The 14,742-nt window shown below is 59.2% G+C and overlaps 1 protein-coding gene across 9 annotated transcripts in view; it reads left to right on the top strand.

The window, feature by feature from the left end:
* Positions 1–14,742, top strand: part of ZDHHC3 (zinc finger DHHC-type palmitoyltransferase 3) — a 62,404-nt gene that overhangs the window by 32,440 nt on the left and 15,222 nt on the right. For 7 of the 9 annotated variants that reach the window (XM_020872631.2, XM_020872629.2, XM_020872630.2 and 4 more), the window contains 4 exons: positions 9,331–9,427; positions 10,051–10,132; positions 10,243–10,338; positions 13,298–13,428. In XM_020872631.2, the coding sequence (XP_020728290.1) occupies positions 9,331–9,427; positions 10,051–10,132; positions 10,243–10,338; positions 13,298–13,428 (406 nt within the window). The remainder of the gene's footprint in view (positions 1–9,330; positions 9,428–10,050; positions 10,133–10,242; positions 10,339–13,297; positions 13,429–14,742) is intronic. The other 2 variants (XM_070463410.1, XM_020872637.2) reach the window with 1 other exon arrangement.

The raw sequence follows: 14,742 nt of genomic DNA, 5'->3' as shown, positions 1-14,742 counted from the left end.
CCTCCTCAGCCCTGCCCCGGCCCCCTCCTCAGCCCTGCCCCCTACCATCACCCTCACACTCCCCCCACCGTCGCACTCACACTCGCCCCACCGTCCCACTCACACTCCCCCCCACCGTCACCCTCACACTCCCCCCCACCGTCGCCCTCACACTCCCCCCCGCCGTCGCCCTCACACTCCCCCCCACCGTCCCCCTCACACTCCCCCCCACCGTCGCCCTCACACTCCCCCCGCTGTCACCCTCACACTCCCCCCGCTGTCGCCCTCACACTCCCCCCCGCCGTCGCCCTTCACACTCCCCCCCACCGTCCCCCTCACACTCCCCCCGCACCGTCACCCTCACACTCCCCCCGCTGTCACCCTCACACTCCCCCCGCTGTCGCCCTCACACTCCCCCCGCCGTCGCCCTTCACACTCCCCCCCACCGTCGCCCTCACACTCCCCCACCACCGTCGCCCTCCACACTCCCACCCTGCCATCGCCGTCCATACTCCCCCGCCGCCGTCGCCCTCCACACTCCCCCGCCGTCCGTGCCCGTGGTGGGGAATGTGAGGGCGACGGTGGGGGTGAGTGTGAGGGTGCCCGTGGGGGACCCGCAGCGTCGCCGTCCACACTCCCCACACGGGCACCCTCACCACACTCCCCCCCACTGTCGCCCTGTGCGCGCGCCTCCGCTGCCTTCGCCGTCCCCGCACTCCCCCGCCGCCATCGCCCTCGGAACCCTCCCCACACTCCCCCAACACATTCACCCACTACACTCCACCCACCATCACCCTCCACACTACCCCCAGGAGCACCCTCACACTCCCCCCAACCGTCACCCTCACACTCCCCCACCACCGTCGCCCTCACACTCCCCCACCACCGTCGCCCTCACACTCCCCCACCACCGTCGCCTTCACACTACCCCCCACCATCGCCATACACACTACCCCCCACCGTCGCCCTCCACACTCCCACCCCGCCGTCGCCCTCCGCACTCCCCCGCCGCCGACGCCCTCCGCACTCCCCTGCCGTCCGTGCCATGGTGGGGCATGTGAGGGCGACGGTGGGGGTGAGTGTGAGGGTGCCCGTGGGGGACCCGCAGCGTCGCCGTCCACACTCCCCACACGGGCACCCTGACACTCCCCCCCACTGTCGGCCTCCGTGCACTCCCCCTCCGCCTTCGCCGGCAGTCCCCCGGCGCCATCGCCCTCGGCACCCTCCGCACCCTCCGCCCGCCGTTGCCGTCCGCACACTCCCCCGACACAGTCACCCACTACACTCCACCCACCATCGCGCTCCACACTACCCCCACATGCACCCTCACACTCCCCCCAACCGTCACCCTCACACTCCCCCACCACCTTCGCCCTGACACTCCCCCTACGCCGTCGCCATCCACCCTCCCACCCCGCCGTCACCCTCCACCCTCCCACGCTGCCGTCGCCGTCCGAGTACTCCTCCCCTGCCTTCGCCGTCCGCACACTCCCCCGCCGCCATCGCCCTCGGCACCCTCCGCACACTCCCCCCGCCGTTGCCGTCCCCACACTCCGCCGACACATTCACCGGTTACACTCCACCCACCATCGCCCTCCACACTACCCCCACGAGCACCCTCACACTCCCCCCCACCGTCACCCTCACACTCCCCCCCCACCGTCGCCCTCCACACTCCCCCCCCACCGTCACCCTCCACACTCCCCCCCCACCGTCGCCCTCCACACTCCCCCCCTGCCGTCGTCCACTCCGCACTCCCCCGCCCTCCGCACTCCCCCGCCGTCCGTGCGCGTGGTGGGGAAGTGAGGGCGACGGTGGGGGTGAGTGTGAGGGTGCCCGTGGGGGACCCGCAGCGTCGCCGTCCACACTCCCCACACGGGCACCCTGACACTCCCCCCCACTGTCGGCCTCCGCGCACTCCCCCGCCGCCTTCGCCGTCCGCGCACTCCTCCCCTTCCTTCGCCGTCCACGCAATCCCCCGGCGCCATCGCCCTCGGCACCCTCCGCCCGCCGTTGCCGTCCTTACACTCCCCCGACACATTCACCCGCTACACTCCACCCACCATTGCCCTCCACACTACCCCCAGAAGCACCCTCACACTCCCCCCAGCCGTCACCCTCACACTCCCCCCCACCGTCGCCCTCACACTCCCCCACCACCGTCGCCCTCCACCCTCCCACCCCGCCGTCGCCCTCCACCCTCCCACCCCGCCGTCGCCCTCCACCCTCCCACCCCGCCGTCGCCCTCCACCCTCCCACCCCGCCGTCGCCCTTTGCAATCCCCCGCCATCCGTGCCCGTGGTGGGTAATGTGAGGGCGACGGTGGGGGTGAGTGTGAGGGTGCCCGTGGGGGACCCGCAGCGTCGCCGTCCACACTCCCCACACGGGCACCCTGACACTCCCCCTCACTGTCGCCCTCCGCGCACTCCCCCGCCGCCTTCGCCGTCCGTGTACTCCCTCGCTGCCATCGCCATCGGCAGCCTCCGCACACTCCCCCGACACATTCACCGGCTACACTCCACCCACCATCGCCGTCCACACTACCCCCACGAGCACTCTCACACTCCCCACCACCGTCGCCCTAACACTCCCCCACCACCGTCGCCCTCACAGTCCCCCACCACCGTCGCCATCACACTCCCACCCCGCTGTTGGCCTCCACACTCCCCCACCGCCTTCGCCCTCCGCCCTCCCCCGCCGTCCGTGCCCGTGGTGGGGAATGTGAGGGCGACGGTGGGGGTGAGTGTGAAGGTGCCCATGGGGGACCCGCAGCGTCGCCGTCCACAGTCCCCACACGGGCACCCTCACACTCCCCCTCACTGTCGCCCTCTGCGCACTCCCCCGCTGCCTTCGCCGTCCGCGCACTCCCCCGCCGCCATCACCCTCGGCACCCTCCGCACACTCCCCACGCCGTTGCCGTCCCCACACTCCGCCGACACATTCACTGGTTACACTCCACCCACTATCGCCCTCCACACTCCCCCCCACCGTCACCCTCACACTCCCCCGCCACAGTCACCCTCCACACTCCCCCCCACCATCGCCCTCACACTCCCCCACCACCGTCACCCTCCACACTCCCCCGCCGCCGTCGCACTCCGCACTCCCCCGCCGTCCGTGCGCGTGGTGGGGAAGTGAGGGCAACGGTGGGGGTGAGTGTGAGGGTGCCCGTGGGGGACCCGCAGCGTCGCCGTCCACACTCCCCACACGGGCACCCTGACACTCCCCCCCACTGTCGGCCTCCGCGCACTCCCCCGCCGCCTTCGCCGTCCGCGCACTCCTCCGCTTCCTTCGCCGTCCACGCAATCCCCCCGGCGCCATCGCCCTCGGCACCCTCCGCACACTCCGCCCGCCGTTGCCGTCCGCACACTCCCCCGACACATTCACCCGCTACACTCCACCCACCATCGCCCTCCACACTACCCCCAGGAGCACCCTCACACTCCCCCCATCTTCGCCCTCACACTTCCCCCATGAGCGCCATCCCCCACAGGGCTTCTGAATGTGCCCTGCTCACAGGTGGGCAGGTATGGGAAAGGTGCTGGGTTTGGGCCCAGTACACCTATATCGCAGGAGCTGGCTCTTCCACATGCTGGAGGGCCCCACCCAGGCCCTCACCTGTCTCCGCTCTGTGTCCAGGTCTGAACCTGAGCAGATTCTTGCCCTTCCTATGTTACAGCTTTTTACTGTATGAAGGGTGCACGAGGGAAAGCTTTAGAAAGTCATTTGGGCATGTCTAGTACCTGACATCTCTGAGGGGCAGGTCCGGTTTCACAGAAATTGGAGATGTCACCTGTTTTCTTCCTGGCATTGAGGGCCGTGGAAGTACGTGGGAGTCCTCCGGGTGGGCAGGTCATGCTACTGTGGATGGCCACAGGGAAACAAAGAGGTTATCCTTGAAGGAAAAGAAAGACTTTTCTAATAAAGAAAACTTGTAGAGGTCTGACTGTTGTAGAATTCAGCCAATAAAGGAGATTTTTCCCTTTTGATTTTCAGATTTCTTTGTTCTTTTGAGTCTTCTATGCCAAAAAAACCCACAAAAACTTGTAACTAGATATTGCGCTTCACCATGACAAGAGAACTTTAATGCTAAATTACAGGAATACAGGCATGTCACTTGGTCCATTTTTCACATGAGTGTGGGGGTGGGGGGCTGGGGAGGGGCTGCAGAGGAATGAACCACCTCCCAGTGTCCAGAGGTATCGTCAGTCATGCTGTGGAAGCAGCTGGGCTTTATGAGAGGTCTGAGTGGTGAAAGGTGGCTTTTCTGTGTGGGCCGTGCTGCCCACCTCTCGGAGGAAGGCAATCAGTCTCCACATCCAGGTGCTGTGGTTGGCTCCCAACACCTGCTGTGTCCCGGGCACCTCAGCCCACCCCATCTCATCATCGTTGTTCCCGTGGTCACCCCCAGAGATAGCTTTGCCATAGCACCAGCTCTCCCTGGATGAGGAATTCAGGCTGTCTGTCTTTCCGTCTGTCTGGGAGAGTGAGCTGGAGCCCTCCCCAGCTCCTTGCCACTTCTCACGGGTAAGGGCCAAGGAGCATGGGCAGAGACCATGGGAATTGCCATCTCCCGTGGGGTCTTCTGTCGCTGGGTCAGCTTGTTTCTGAGATCTGTATCTGAGATCTGTTTCTGAGATCTTTGAACCTAATTCTAAGAGTGAGGCAACCACCTAGCCACCTTCTGCCCGCCTGAGGCTTAGGAGGCCAGCTGCCTTCACCTCCCGGCTGTCGTGCTTCCTTGGGGCATCCCGGTGTGGTGGAGCGATGCTCCAGTCAGCATTGGAAGGGCAGTGCTGTCCTGGTCACACTGGGGACCATCTCTCAGAGCCTCAGCTCCCTCCTTTATAAAAAGGGTTGTTCCTCCTAGCTCGAGAGGATTCAGTATGAATATCTGTCTGTTAGTGGAGGAATGTGTGAGCACTGGGGATGTGCTGGGTTTACACAGGCTGGACCAGAAACAGGGAAAGGCGAGCTTTGTAGAAAGCACTCAGGTGACCACAGTGGTCCTCTTCTCTTTCCTCCCCACCACCGGGCATTTCCTCACCGCCTCCTCACCCCCTCCTCACCCCTCCCTCTGCAGGATGATCCGAGGGAGGTGTACTTGAGTGCTAGTAAACAAATGGGCCTGAGTCAAACAAGAGCCGCTGACTCAGATAAGCTCAAACTCAGAGAAACTCTAGTGACGATGCCTGTGCGTGGCCTGTTCCTGTCGGGAAATGTGTGCTGACAGCCACTCCTTGGTGATGGCTCGTGGTGGCCCAGGCCATCCAAGGACCCACGGTCTCGGATGAGCAGAGTCCCCAGCACACGAGACAGAGCTGGGTTTGTGGCTGGTGGAGCCGAGGGGCCTGTGGCCCTGCTGGAGAGAGTGGGCATCAGTCCTCCTGCTCAGGTGAAGGGGCCACTGTTTGTGCCCAGCTCTCTGCTTCCTCTCCTCCCGGAAGAGTTTGTGGAATTTAAAACCTCTTTGCCCTCAGCTCTGATGGGTACCATGCATATTCCCTGACATTCACTTGTAGGTGTTCCTCCCAGCCTGGTAGTCTGTGAGTGGGTCTTCCTTCCAGCCAGGCTGCTTTCTTCCTGACATCGAGGACCACAGAAACATGTGGAAGTCCTCGGGGTGGGCAGGTCATTGCTGACATGGATGGTCAGGGCGTTAGACTTATGTGTTAGGTTCTTCTTGCACAAGGAGATGGAGATGTCTGACCTCGGCGAAACCTCATATTCCCCCCCACCTCCCAACACACACATGCACACGGACACACACACAGGCTGAGACTGCCGTGGGCTGCTTAGGCCCCTGCCAGCTTGTTTGGTCTTTCTCGTGCCCTGTTTGAGCACTTCTTGTTGTTGTTTACTCACCCAGTTGTGTCCGACTCTTTTCTACCCTGTGGATTGTAGCCCAGCAGGCTCCTCTGTCCAGGAAATCCTCTAGGCAAGAATACTGGAGTGGTTAGCCATGCCCTTCTCCAGGGGATCTTCCCGATCCAGGGATCGAACCTAGGTCTCCTTGGCAGGCAGGTTGTTTACATCTGAGCCACCAGGGAAGCCCATTTGGGCACAGCCTTGCCCTAAGTTGTTTCTGAGCTGGGACCAGGATGCTGGAGATGCCTTTTTTGCTTACAATTTTAATACAGTGAATGAGGTGTGAGATGAAAGCCTATATGCAGAGCATGGTCCCCTCGGTACCTACCAGCTGTGTGCTTTTTCCTTCTGTGCTGTGGGGTCCCCGCCTGAGGTGGTGGGACCTGTTTCCCCATCTGTAGTGTCAGAGCCTTCAGTCCACTGACCCTTGCTAAGCTAACCCCAAGCTTGGCTCTGGGCTGTAGTGGTGGAGAGGAGACGGCCCTAACCCAGTAGCTTACCACCCAGGCAGGACAGGTACAGCTTGATGGGTGCCGCTGTAGGGAGGGCGGGCAGAAGCCCTCAGCCCGCTTCTTGGAGCCTGAGGGCCAAGGAAGGGCCCTTGTGTCTCCCTGGAGAAGGAGGCACGAGCCCCAGGAAACCTGAATGCCTGGGATCCAGTGAGCTTGTCGGGCTCTTCCAGGCTTTCCAGGGAAGCACTTTGGGGATGGACACTGGTAGGGAACCCGGAGGAGGAGGGGAGAAGCCCCCTCCCTCATCTGAAACCAGAAGGGACCGGGGGGACCCTGAAGTCAGGAGCACCCAGGGAGGACCCTTGGTCTTTTCAGCGACTGCCATAGCGAGCTTAGGATGTGCCTGTGCCTGCAGCGTCTCGCACAGGAGGCACTGACGCTGGCGCAGGAGAGGAGCCAGGGGCGGTGGGTTAAAGCTGAGCATGGAGAGAGGACCCTCTGGGAGCCTGTGTGGCCACTGTGTCAGGGGGAAGGGATGCCAGGGAGCCTCCTGCCCCTGGGGACTGGGCAGAAGGCTGGCTCTGGGGTGTAAGCCCCCCACAGGGTGTCAGGGGCTGTGGAAGGCCCACGTCTTTTCCTCCTCCCCTGATGGCTGGTGTCTGAGATGAAGTAGCCAGGCAGGTGAGAGCAGTCTCCCCCGGGGCCTGGAGCATCCTTCACCTGGCCCCCTGCAGACCTACCCCAGGCCTTGCCCCTGGGGCTCTCCCACCCCAGTCCCAGAGCCGCTCAGGCCGGGCGTTCCTGAGCCGCGGGTCTGTCAGCCTCCAAAGAGAGCCTCCCAGCCTCCTGTGTGGATGGACCTCCCCGCCCACGGGCACCACCCCTCGACCCAGGAGCCCCGCCTCTGAACAAGTCTGTAAGCCAGAGGGGGAGGCAGCGTCTTGGCCTGTCCTGTCTCTGCCGATAGGAAAGAAACTCAGAGGCCAGCACTCTAGACAGCGCCTGCAGCTCTCCGGTGGCTGTGTTCCTGCCTGCTCCCGGAAGGACAAGCCGTGTTCTGATTTGACTGCCCAGAGAGGCTCACTCATGGTGAAACCCATCTTCCCAGATTCACACTTGGTCTCTCCACGGAGGCTGGGAGGGGAGAGCAAAGGACAGAATCGCTTAGCCTCTGACAGATCTCAGAGGATGCCAGGCGCTTTGTCACCTCTCTGCTGCTGAGCAAACACTGTCTTGGAGCACCCACCTTAAATCCCTTTTACAAAATAGTGTGAGTGGAAGAGAAGCTGCTCAAGAGCCTAGAGCAGGGAGGTGGCCACCCTCAGGAGTTCCCGTGATGGGGAGGAGTTTAAGAAATCCCAGAGCTGAGGAAGGACGTGGAAGAGATGGTTCCACGGTGGGAATGTGTTGGATGAGGCCCAGGACGCAGGGAGCTTTGCTGCCTGCTCATCGGGACTTGCATGACTGTACCCTGGGAACAAGGAAAACCTACTCATTTTTTCATTCATCCACATTGGTAACACAGAGGGAGAGCGAGGTTGACCAGGTGGTGGTGCTCCTGGCACCTGGCTTTCTGTTTACTGCCCTCCATGGCCCTTTCCTGCATCCTTTTCTTACCCTGCCTTTCTGGCTCCCAAGGAGACTCTGGCGCTGGGCCAGCAACTCCGAAATGTGCTCATTTCCCATAGGCCTGTGTTATCACGAACCTCTGAAGCTGTGGGAAGAACGAGGGTGAGGACCAGCATGACGCCCCGCTGGTCTGAGCCAGTATCTCTTCTCACTTTTCCATATGCATCCTGGGGGTGGGGGTGGGGAGGGGGTGGGGAGGGGGTGGGCGGGTGGCGAGCAGGGGGAGGTCTGCCTCACCAGCAGAGCTCGTGCAGGGTTTAGGAAAGGCCACGGCTCCCCCTTTCAGAGTGGTCTGTGCTTCTTGACCTGTAGTCTGGGAACAGATCTCCTGCAGCCCCTCCGCCCCCCTGTCCCCCCCTCACTTTCAGTAAGAACCTGAGATAAAGTTGGTTGTGGAAACTAGTGGAAATAAAAGCTGGTGTGAACTAAGGGCCTTTCAAAATATATATATAACAAGCTTGTATTTACAGTATTTCAAACTGTTTTGAACACATAATGCCCCCAAGATAAATTGTCACGGAGCCTATTTTAATGAATTGAAAAAGAAATGGTTCTCAATGAGTCCATCTGTTGGCAGATGGCTCTTCCTGAACTTGAGCTTTGGGAATAGCTGCTTTCGAGCCCCTATTTAAGCTTTGTGCTCTTGTTTCAGATTCTTACTTGTGTCCTCCAAAGGGGAATGGGGAGGGCATTTTTTTTTTAATCAAATATCATAGCTTCAAACAGTCCCAGACCAAAAACTATCCCAGCAACAAGTTTATAACTGTTTGCAAATTAGTGGGATTTCTGGTCAATACCTAAGCTCAGATGACTCTTCTGCTATTTTCAGCTAAGTGGTTATTATCTTAGAGCTGAAAGATCCTGAGAGGGGGCCTTCCTGCAGCCCTGTGACAGACTGTTCTTGACCCCACTCTGAACTCTTCAAGTGCTCACTTTCTCTCTCTCTCTCTCTGTCTCTATTTCATCAGCCACACCCCGGCAAGTTCCATCAGGCCCGCCCTTAGGTTTTTTGGCCTTTGGGGGAAATTAGGAGTAGCTCTAACCCATCAGGTTTTTGAAACTGCTTCTTTTTTCTGTCCTCTCAGTAAACCAAAGTCTCAGCCCACTCTTCCCTGAGGAGAGCAGTGTCCGTCTCAGCCAAGTCAGTTCCAGCCTTTTTTTCTGTGAAACAAGAGAAGAGGCCTCGGCGTCTCCGCGCGCCCCCGTCTGGAATGACTGTGACCTCAGGGGCCGCGTCCCTGCCTTCCAGGCCCTTCCAGGCCCTTCCAGCACACACACAGCGAAACACTGTGGCGCCCGAGCGCCACTTGGGAGGAGTGGGGTGGAGCGTGGGTTCTGAGTCCCCTTGGCCCTCCCGCCTCCGTGGGGACCCCCCTCAAGGTCTGCCTCGCGGCTCTTTCAGCGTCTGCAAGCGGTGCATTCGGAAAATGGACCACCACTGTCCCTGGGTCAATAACTGTGTCGGCGAGAACAACCAGAAGTACTTCGTCCTGTTTACAGTAAGTCAGCTTCCGAACGCCGACCCACCCTGCGGGGAGCACGCGCCCTTTGCCTTGCTGCTGGCAGGATGGTGCCTGGCCACGTAGACCTCTGCCTTTCTGCCAGAGCTCTCCTTGGTTCCACACGGCCCACTCCCATGCCCTTTCCTCGAGCGTCTAGAAAACTGCCTCCAGAAAATTAGCTCTAAGCAAAGGGCCGTGTTCTGGGCTCCCAGGCCTGGTGTCTGAGCTCAGTAGCCAAGAAGGTGGCCACCCTCCCTCAGCGGCAGGTAGGTGGAGGGCATTTAGCATCGAGGGCTGGAGGGGCCACAGGCAGTCAGTGCCCTGTCCCTTCAAGGGCAGCGGGCACAGAGCCCCCAGGACAGCCCAGGTCCCGCCTGGTCACACGTGCTGGTTTCTCTTCAGGTCCCACCTGCCCCCAGGGAATGGCCGTGCACCTCCGACCTAGGGGCGGGGGTCGGTGGTGGGGGCGGGGGGAATCACCAGGTGGCTCTCCGGCCCCTTCCTGCTCAGCCCTCAGCCTGAGTGTTCCTGAGTGGGAGGCTACAAGCACCCCATCCCAGGCGCCTACAGAGCCAGAAGGTTCTCACAACAGTGGCGTCTGCCCTGCTTTCCTGTTGCAGATGTACATAGCTCTCATTTCCTTGCACGCCCTCATCATGGTGGGATTCCACTTCCTGCACTGCTTTGAAGAAGACTGGACAAGTGAGTATGTGCCAGGGCTTCCCTCCCTGCTCCAGGAGGGGCGCATGACCGGAGCGGGGGTGGGCTCTTTGTCTCCGTCCTGGTGCCAGGGGCCAACCTCGTTTTGTTAGATCTCCTGCAAACCTATGGACTGACCAGGGAAGAAACAGCAGAGGCCCGAATATCTCTTCATGAAATAAAGCAGCCCCTTAAAGTCAGTTCCACAGGTAAAGTCGTGAGTCGGACAGACCCTCCAGCCTGAGCGGGCCCAGGAAAAAAATGCAAGCCCCAGCAGGGAAGCGCATCCCGGGAGCAGAACCGTGCCTTTAAGTGAGGAGCTTTAATTGAAGATTATTGCATCCCAACCTTGCAGAAATCCATTTTTAACTTTCTGGCTAGGACACGGGTGGGTTTTGTTCATTTGGGTCTTTTTGTGTACGGTGATTTTTTTAACTGCTTAATCACCCATGTTTGTTAAGAGTGTAGACAAATTCTTCCTGCTTTTGAAGTATCTCGTTTAAAGATGCAGATGCTGAGGAAGGAACTCCAATCACAAGACTGCATAGATCCTGAGGGGAAAAATATAGATGCTGAACATATAATTAAAATTTGAAATTTTTTAAGAAGAATAAAAATGAGATATAAGAAAATAATTTTTAATATGGTAGTCCCCACTTATCTGCAGGAGGTATGTTCCAATATGCTCTGTGGATGCCTGAAACCTCAGATAGTATGGAACACTACATATACAATGTTTTTCTTTTATACAGACATACCTATGATAGGGGCTTTCTGGGTAGCTCAGCTGGTAAAGAATCTGCCTGCAATGCAAGAGACCCCAGTTCGATTCCTGGGTCAGGAAGTTCCCCTGGAGAAGGGATAGGCTACCCACTCCAGTATTGGGTTTCCCTGGTGGCTCAGATGGTAAAGAATCTGCCTGTAATGCAGGAGACCTGGGTTTGATCCCTGGGTGGGAGGATCTCCTGGAGCGGGGGCATGGCAACCGACTCCAGTATTCTTGCCTGGAGAATCCCTAGGGACAGAGAAGCCTGGTGGTGTATGGTCCATGGGGTCACGAAGAGTCAGACATGATTGAGCGACTAAGCGCAGCACAGCATACCTATGATAAAGTTTAATTTATGAATCAGGCACAGTAAGAGAGTATCCGAATAGCCAGCATCACCACTCTTGCACTTTGGAGCTGTTATTAAGTAGCGTAAGAGTTACTTGAACATAGGCTCTCTGATACCGTGGCAGTCAACTTGGTCACCAAAATGATTGGTAGTATATGCAGCGTGAACATGCTGGACAAAGGGATGGTTCCCATCTCATGTGGACAGAGCCAGGTGTGAGATTTCATCATGCTTCTCAGGAGAGTGTGTGCTTCAAAACTTATTATTTCTGGAATTTTCCGGTTAATATTTTTGCACCAAGGCTGACTGCAGGTAACTGAAATTGCAGAAAGCAAAACCACAGATAAGGGAGAGACTGCTGTAGTTGCTGGAGGAATGAGGCGAGGCTGCCTGCCAGGCTCCTTCTTTCACACACAGTCTGTGAGACAAACACCTCGAGCAGAAACATCGTATTTCCACCCTTTTACCATTGATTGGTCCCTTTCTTCATTTCATCATTTTTTATGAGTTTTCCTCTTCCTGCATGTACTGACTTCTTAGGTATCTTTAGCTCCTGACCAGATATTAAGAGATTTTTCTAGCCTCTGTTCCTAGCGTGCATCTGCCCCCTTCTGTCTCTCCGGTCCACCTGGCTTGACCTCTCCTAGGGGAAGAAAAACCCCATAGGTACGGGTCACCCCAGGCTGCTGCAACAAGACGCCATAGACTGGGAGGCTTAAGCATTTATTACTCACAGTTCAAGAGTCTGGAAAGTCCAACATCAAGGTACCAGCCAGTTCCATCCCTTGCGAGGACCCTTTTCCCAGCTTCTCGTCCTGTGTCCCCACCTGGCAGAGAGAGAGAAAAGCAAGCTCTCTGGTGTTTCTTCGTAAGAGGTCCTGAGGGTGGGGCCCTTGCGGTAGAGTTCATGCCTTTAAGAAGAGACGTGCACAGTGCTGAGGGTACTGAGGGCCGCTGGTGGGGCATTGGAGTTGCCTGGGACCGTTTCAGTCTTCCCACTTAGTGCACAGGAGACTGTCGAGCAGGGTCTTACCTCGGCCTTGTAACAAGCCTGCAGGGCAGGAGAGCTACTCCCCTCTTTGCAGATGACAAAAGCCAGTGCTCACAGAGGTGGAGCAAGTTACCCTGTCACATGGCTCAGAAGAGGGCCTGTGATTCAGGCCTTAGTCCAGAGCAGGCTTTTCCTACCCTGTCTGGAAGACTCCACCACCCAGGGTCTTACCTACATCCTCTAGATTGTCTGTGGTCAATCCAGATGGAGTGGATTTCCTCCCTTAGTGGATTTCCTGATGGAGGCAGCTTGAGGCCCCCAGCTGCTCTGGTCTCAGGGCAGGGGAGGTACTGGACAGTCCCCAGAGTACAGGCTGTCTGTGCCATTAATATCATCTCTGCTCAGCCCTGGATCAGTGGGGCATCCAGCTCATGTTAAGAGGAATCCCCCAGGATGAGGGCATCTTGAGCTGATGTTCAGACAAGGGTAAGGAGGCAGTTCCACCTTCCCTCAATCTGCTTCCCGCCTCCCCAAACACCACTTGCAGTTCCACGGCCAGCCCATGAGAAGGGTGCTCGCAGCTGTGCCAGGATGGTGGCCAGGCCACCACTCCAGGACAGCTGTAGGGGGTCAGGAAGCACGGCACCCCTGTCTGAGAGCAGCGCCCACTTGCTCATGCTGGGCCTAGGCGGACCGGGACAGAATTCCCTTCGTGAATCCTTGACCGTCCCACAATACAGAAAGGAAAACTAAAGTGCAGAATGCCCCGACCTCTTGCCCAGATTCTTTTGTCATCAGGCATCGCTCCAAGGCTGATGGCTAACATCAAGCCGAACAGAAAGTCCCTGCCCTCCTGGAGCCTGGGGGTGGAGCGGGCAGGGCAGACATCAGTCAAGGGCAGAAGGAAACAGGTGACTCCCGACGCACGGGCTGTGATGGTGTATTAGTGCAAGCTCATGGTGTTGGGGGCTGGTGGGGCCCCTGGAGGCCAGCGAGGAGCCCGGTCCTGCGGGGCCGGAGGCAGAGTGGAGCCCCGAGCCTCATGTGCCCCCTCTCTCTCAGAGTGCAGCTCCTTCTCGCCGCCAACCACGGTGATCCTCCTCATCCTGCTCTGCTTCGAGGGCCTGCTCTTCCTCATCTTCACGTCCGTCATGTTCGGGACCCAGGTGCACTCCATCTGCACGGATGAGACGGTGAGTACGGGGGCAGCCTGCCACCACTCCCTCCACGGCTGGGGTGGGGGGGGGGGGCTGCCTGCAGGCCAGACCTGGGAGCCCAGTGGCCAGGCCCCATTCCTCCACTTGCAGTGGCCCGCGGTCTTCTTCCTCCCTGCCTGGGACTGGCACTCAGGTCACACAGGCATGGGGCCCAGCGGCCTCTCTGTTACGAGCCCTCCCAGCCTCCCGTGATGGTTCAGTCTTGTCCACGGCGTCACTCTACGAGGCACTGGGGTGCCCTTCCTGTTTAGCGGCCACGGGCATGGAGACGGGTGATGGACAAAGGGTGCCCTGACCCGCATGGCACAGGCAGGGTCAGCTTCCCGGTGAAAGCGTCTTTACGACCCGATCCTGAGAGTGGGGTCAGAAGACAGCACAGCGGGGGCCCCCAGAGCAGTGGGCACAAGGCTGGTTCTGGTCCTCGTCCGCGGCCTTCCACCTGCCCCTTTTCTGCCCTGTTCACGGCTCCTTCTCTGGGAGCTTCGAAACTGCTGGAGCCCACACCCCTGGTGTGGCTGCTGCCACCTCTAAGCCTTCCTAAGGTGGCCAGAAGCCTCCTGGTGGCCAGTCCATGGCTGTGCTGTGGGTATTTTCTCCCTCTTTGGCTTTGGGGTCTGGGTGAGGGGCCCCAGGCGGAAGTGGCAGCCCTGAGCTCTGGGGGAAGGTCGTGAGTCCGTCCTCAACAGCCACCTCGGGGTCTTCGGGGGGACGTTGGCCGAATGGGTAAGCAGCCTTAGCTGGAGGCTCATAGGAAGACTCAGCCCTAACTGCTGGTGCAGCCCCACCCGTGGGTGTGGAGACTCAGCAGGCAGAGGCGGACGGTGTGCTGGCTGCCAAGTCACCAGCATTGGGATCTAGGGCAGTGCCCAGTGGTTTAGGAGGTTGCGTGCCTCACAGCACCTTTTTTTTTTTATAAGCATTAGTACCATTATAAATGAGTGTCTGTAAAAATAGTAGCCGATGGGGTCCATCCAGCTGTGTGTCTGTGCAGCGCATGTGACCGGCTTCTGTGCCTGAGGCCTGCAGGGAACCCAGAGGTGACCGCCTGGCCCCACCCGCTGTTACACAGGCTGCGGCCCAGCGGGGTCGGAAGGCAAACTCTCATGGCCCTGGTCCTAGCTGTTCTTCCCCGTCAAAGCCGTTCCTAAAGGGAGCCGCGCTGAAAGGAAGGGAGAGAGGAGTCGAGGGCCTCCCTCGTGTGGGCGAGGGCGTCCCGCCCTTAACCAGTATGGTATGGTCCCAGGGCCCTAGGCTGTGAACACAGTCAGACTCGGCTGTCCCCTCGGGCCC

This window comes from Odocoileus virginianus, unplaced genomic scaffold (genome assembly GCF_023699985.2).
Source record: "Odocoileus virginianus isolate 20LAN1187 ecotype Illinois unplaced genomic scaffold, Ovbor_1.2 Unplaced_Contig_2, whole genome shotgun sequence".
Classification (NCBI taxonomy): Eukaryota; Metazoa; Chordata; class Mammalia; order Artiodactyla; family Cervidae; genus Odocoileus; species Odocoileus virginianus.
Note: the sequence above shows the minus strand (reverse complement) of the source record. Positions and strands in the feature narration are given on the sequence as shown.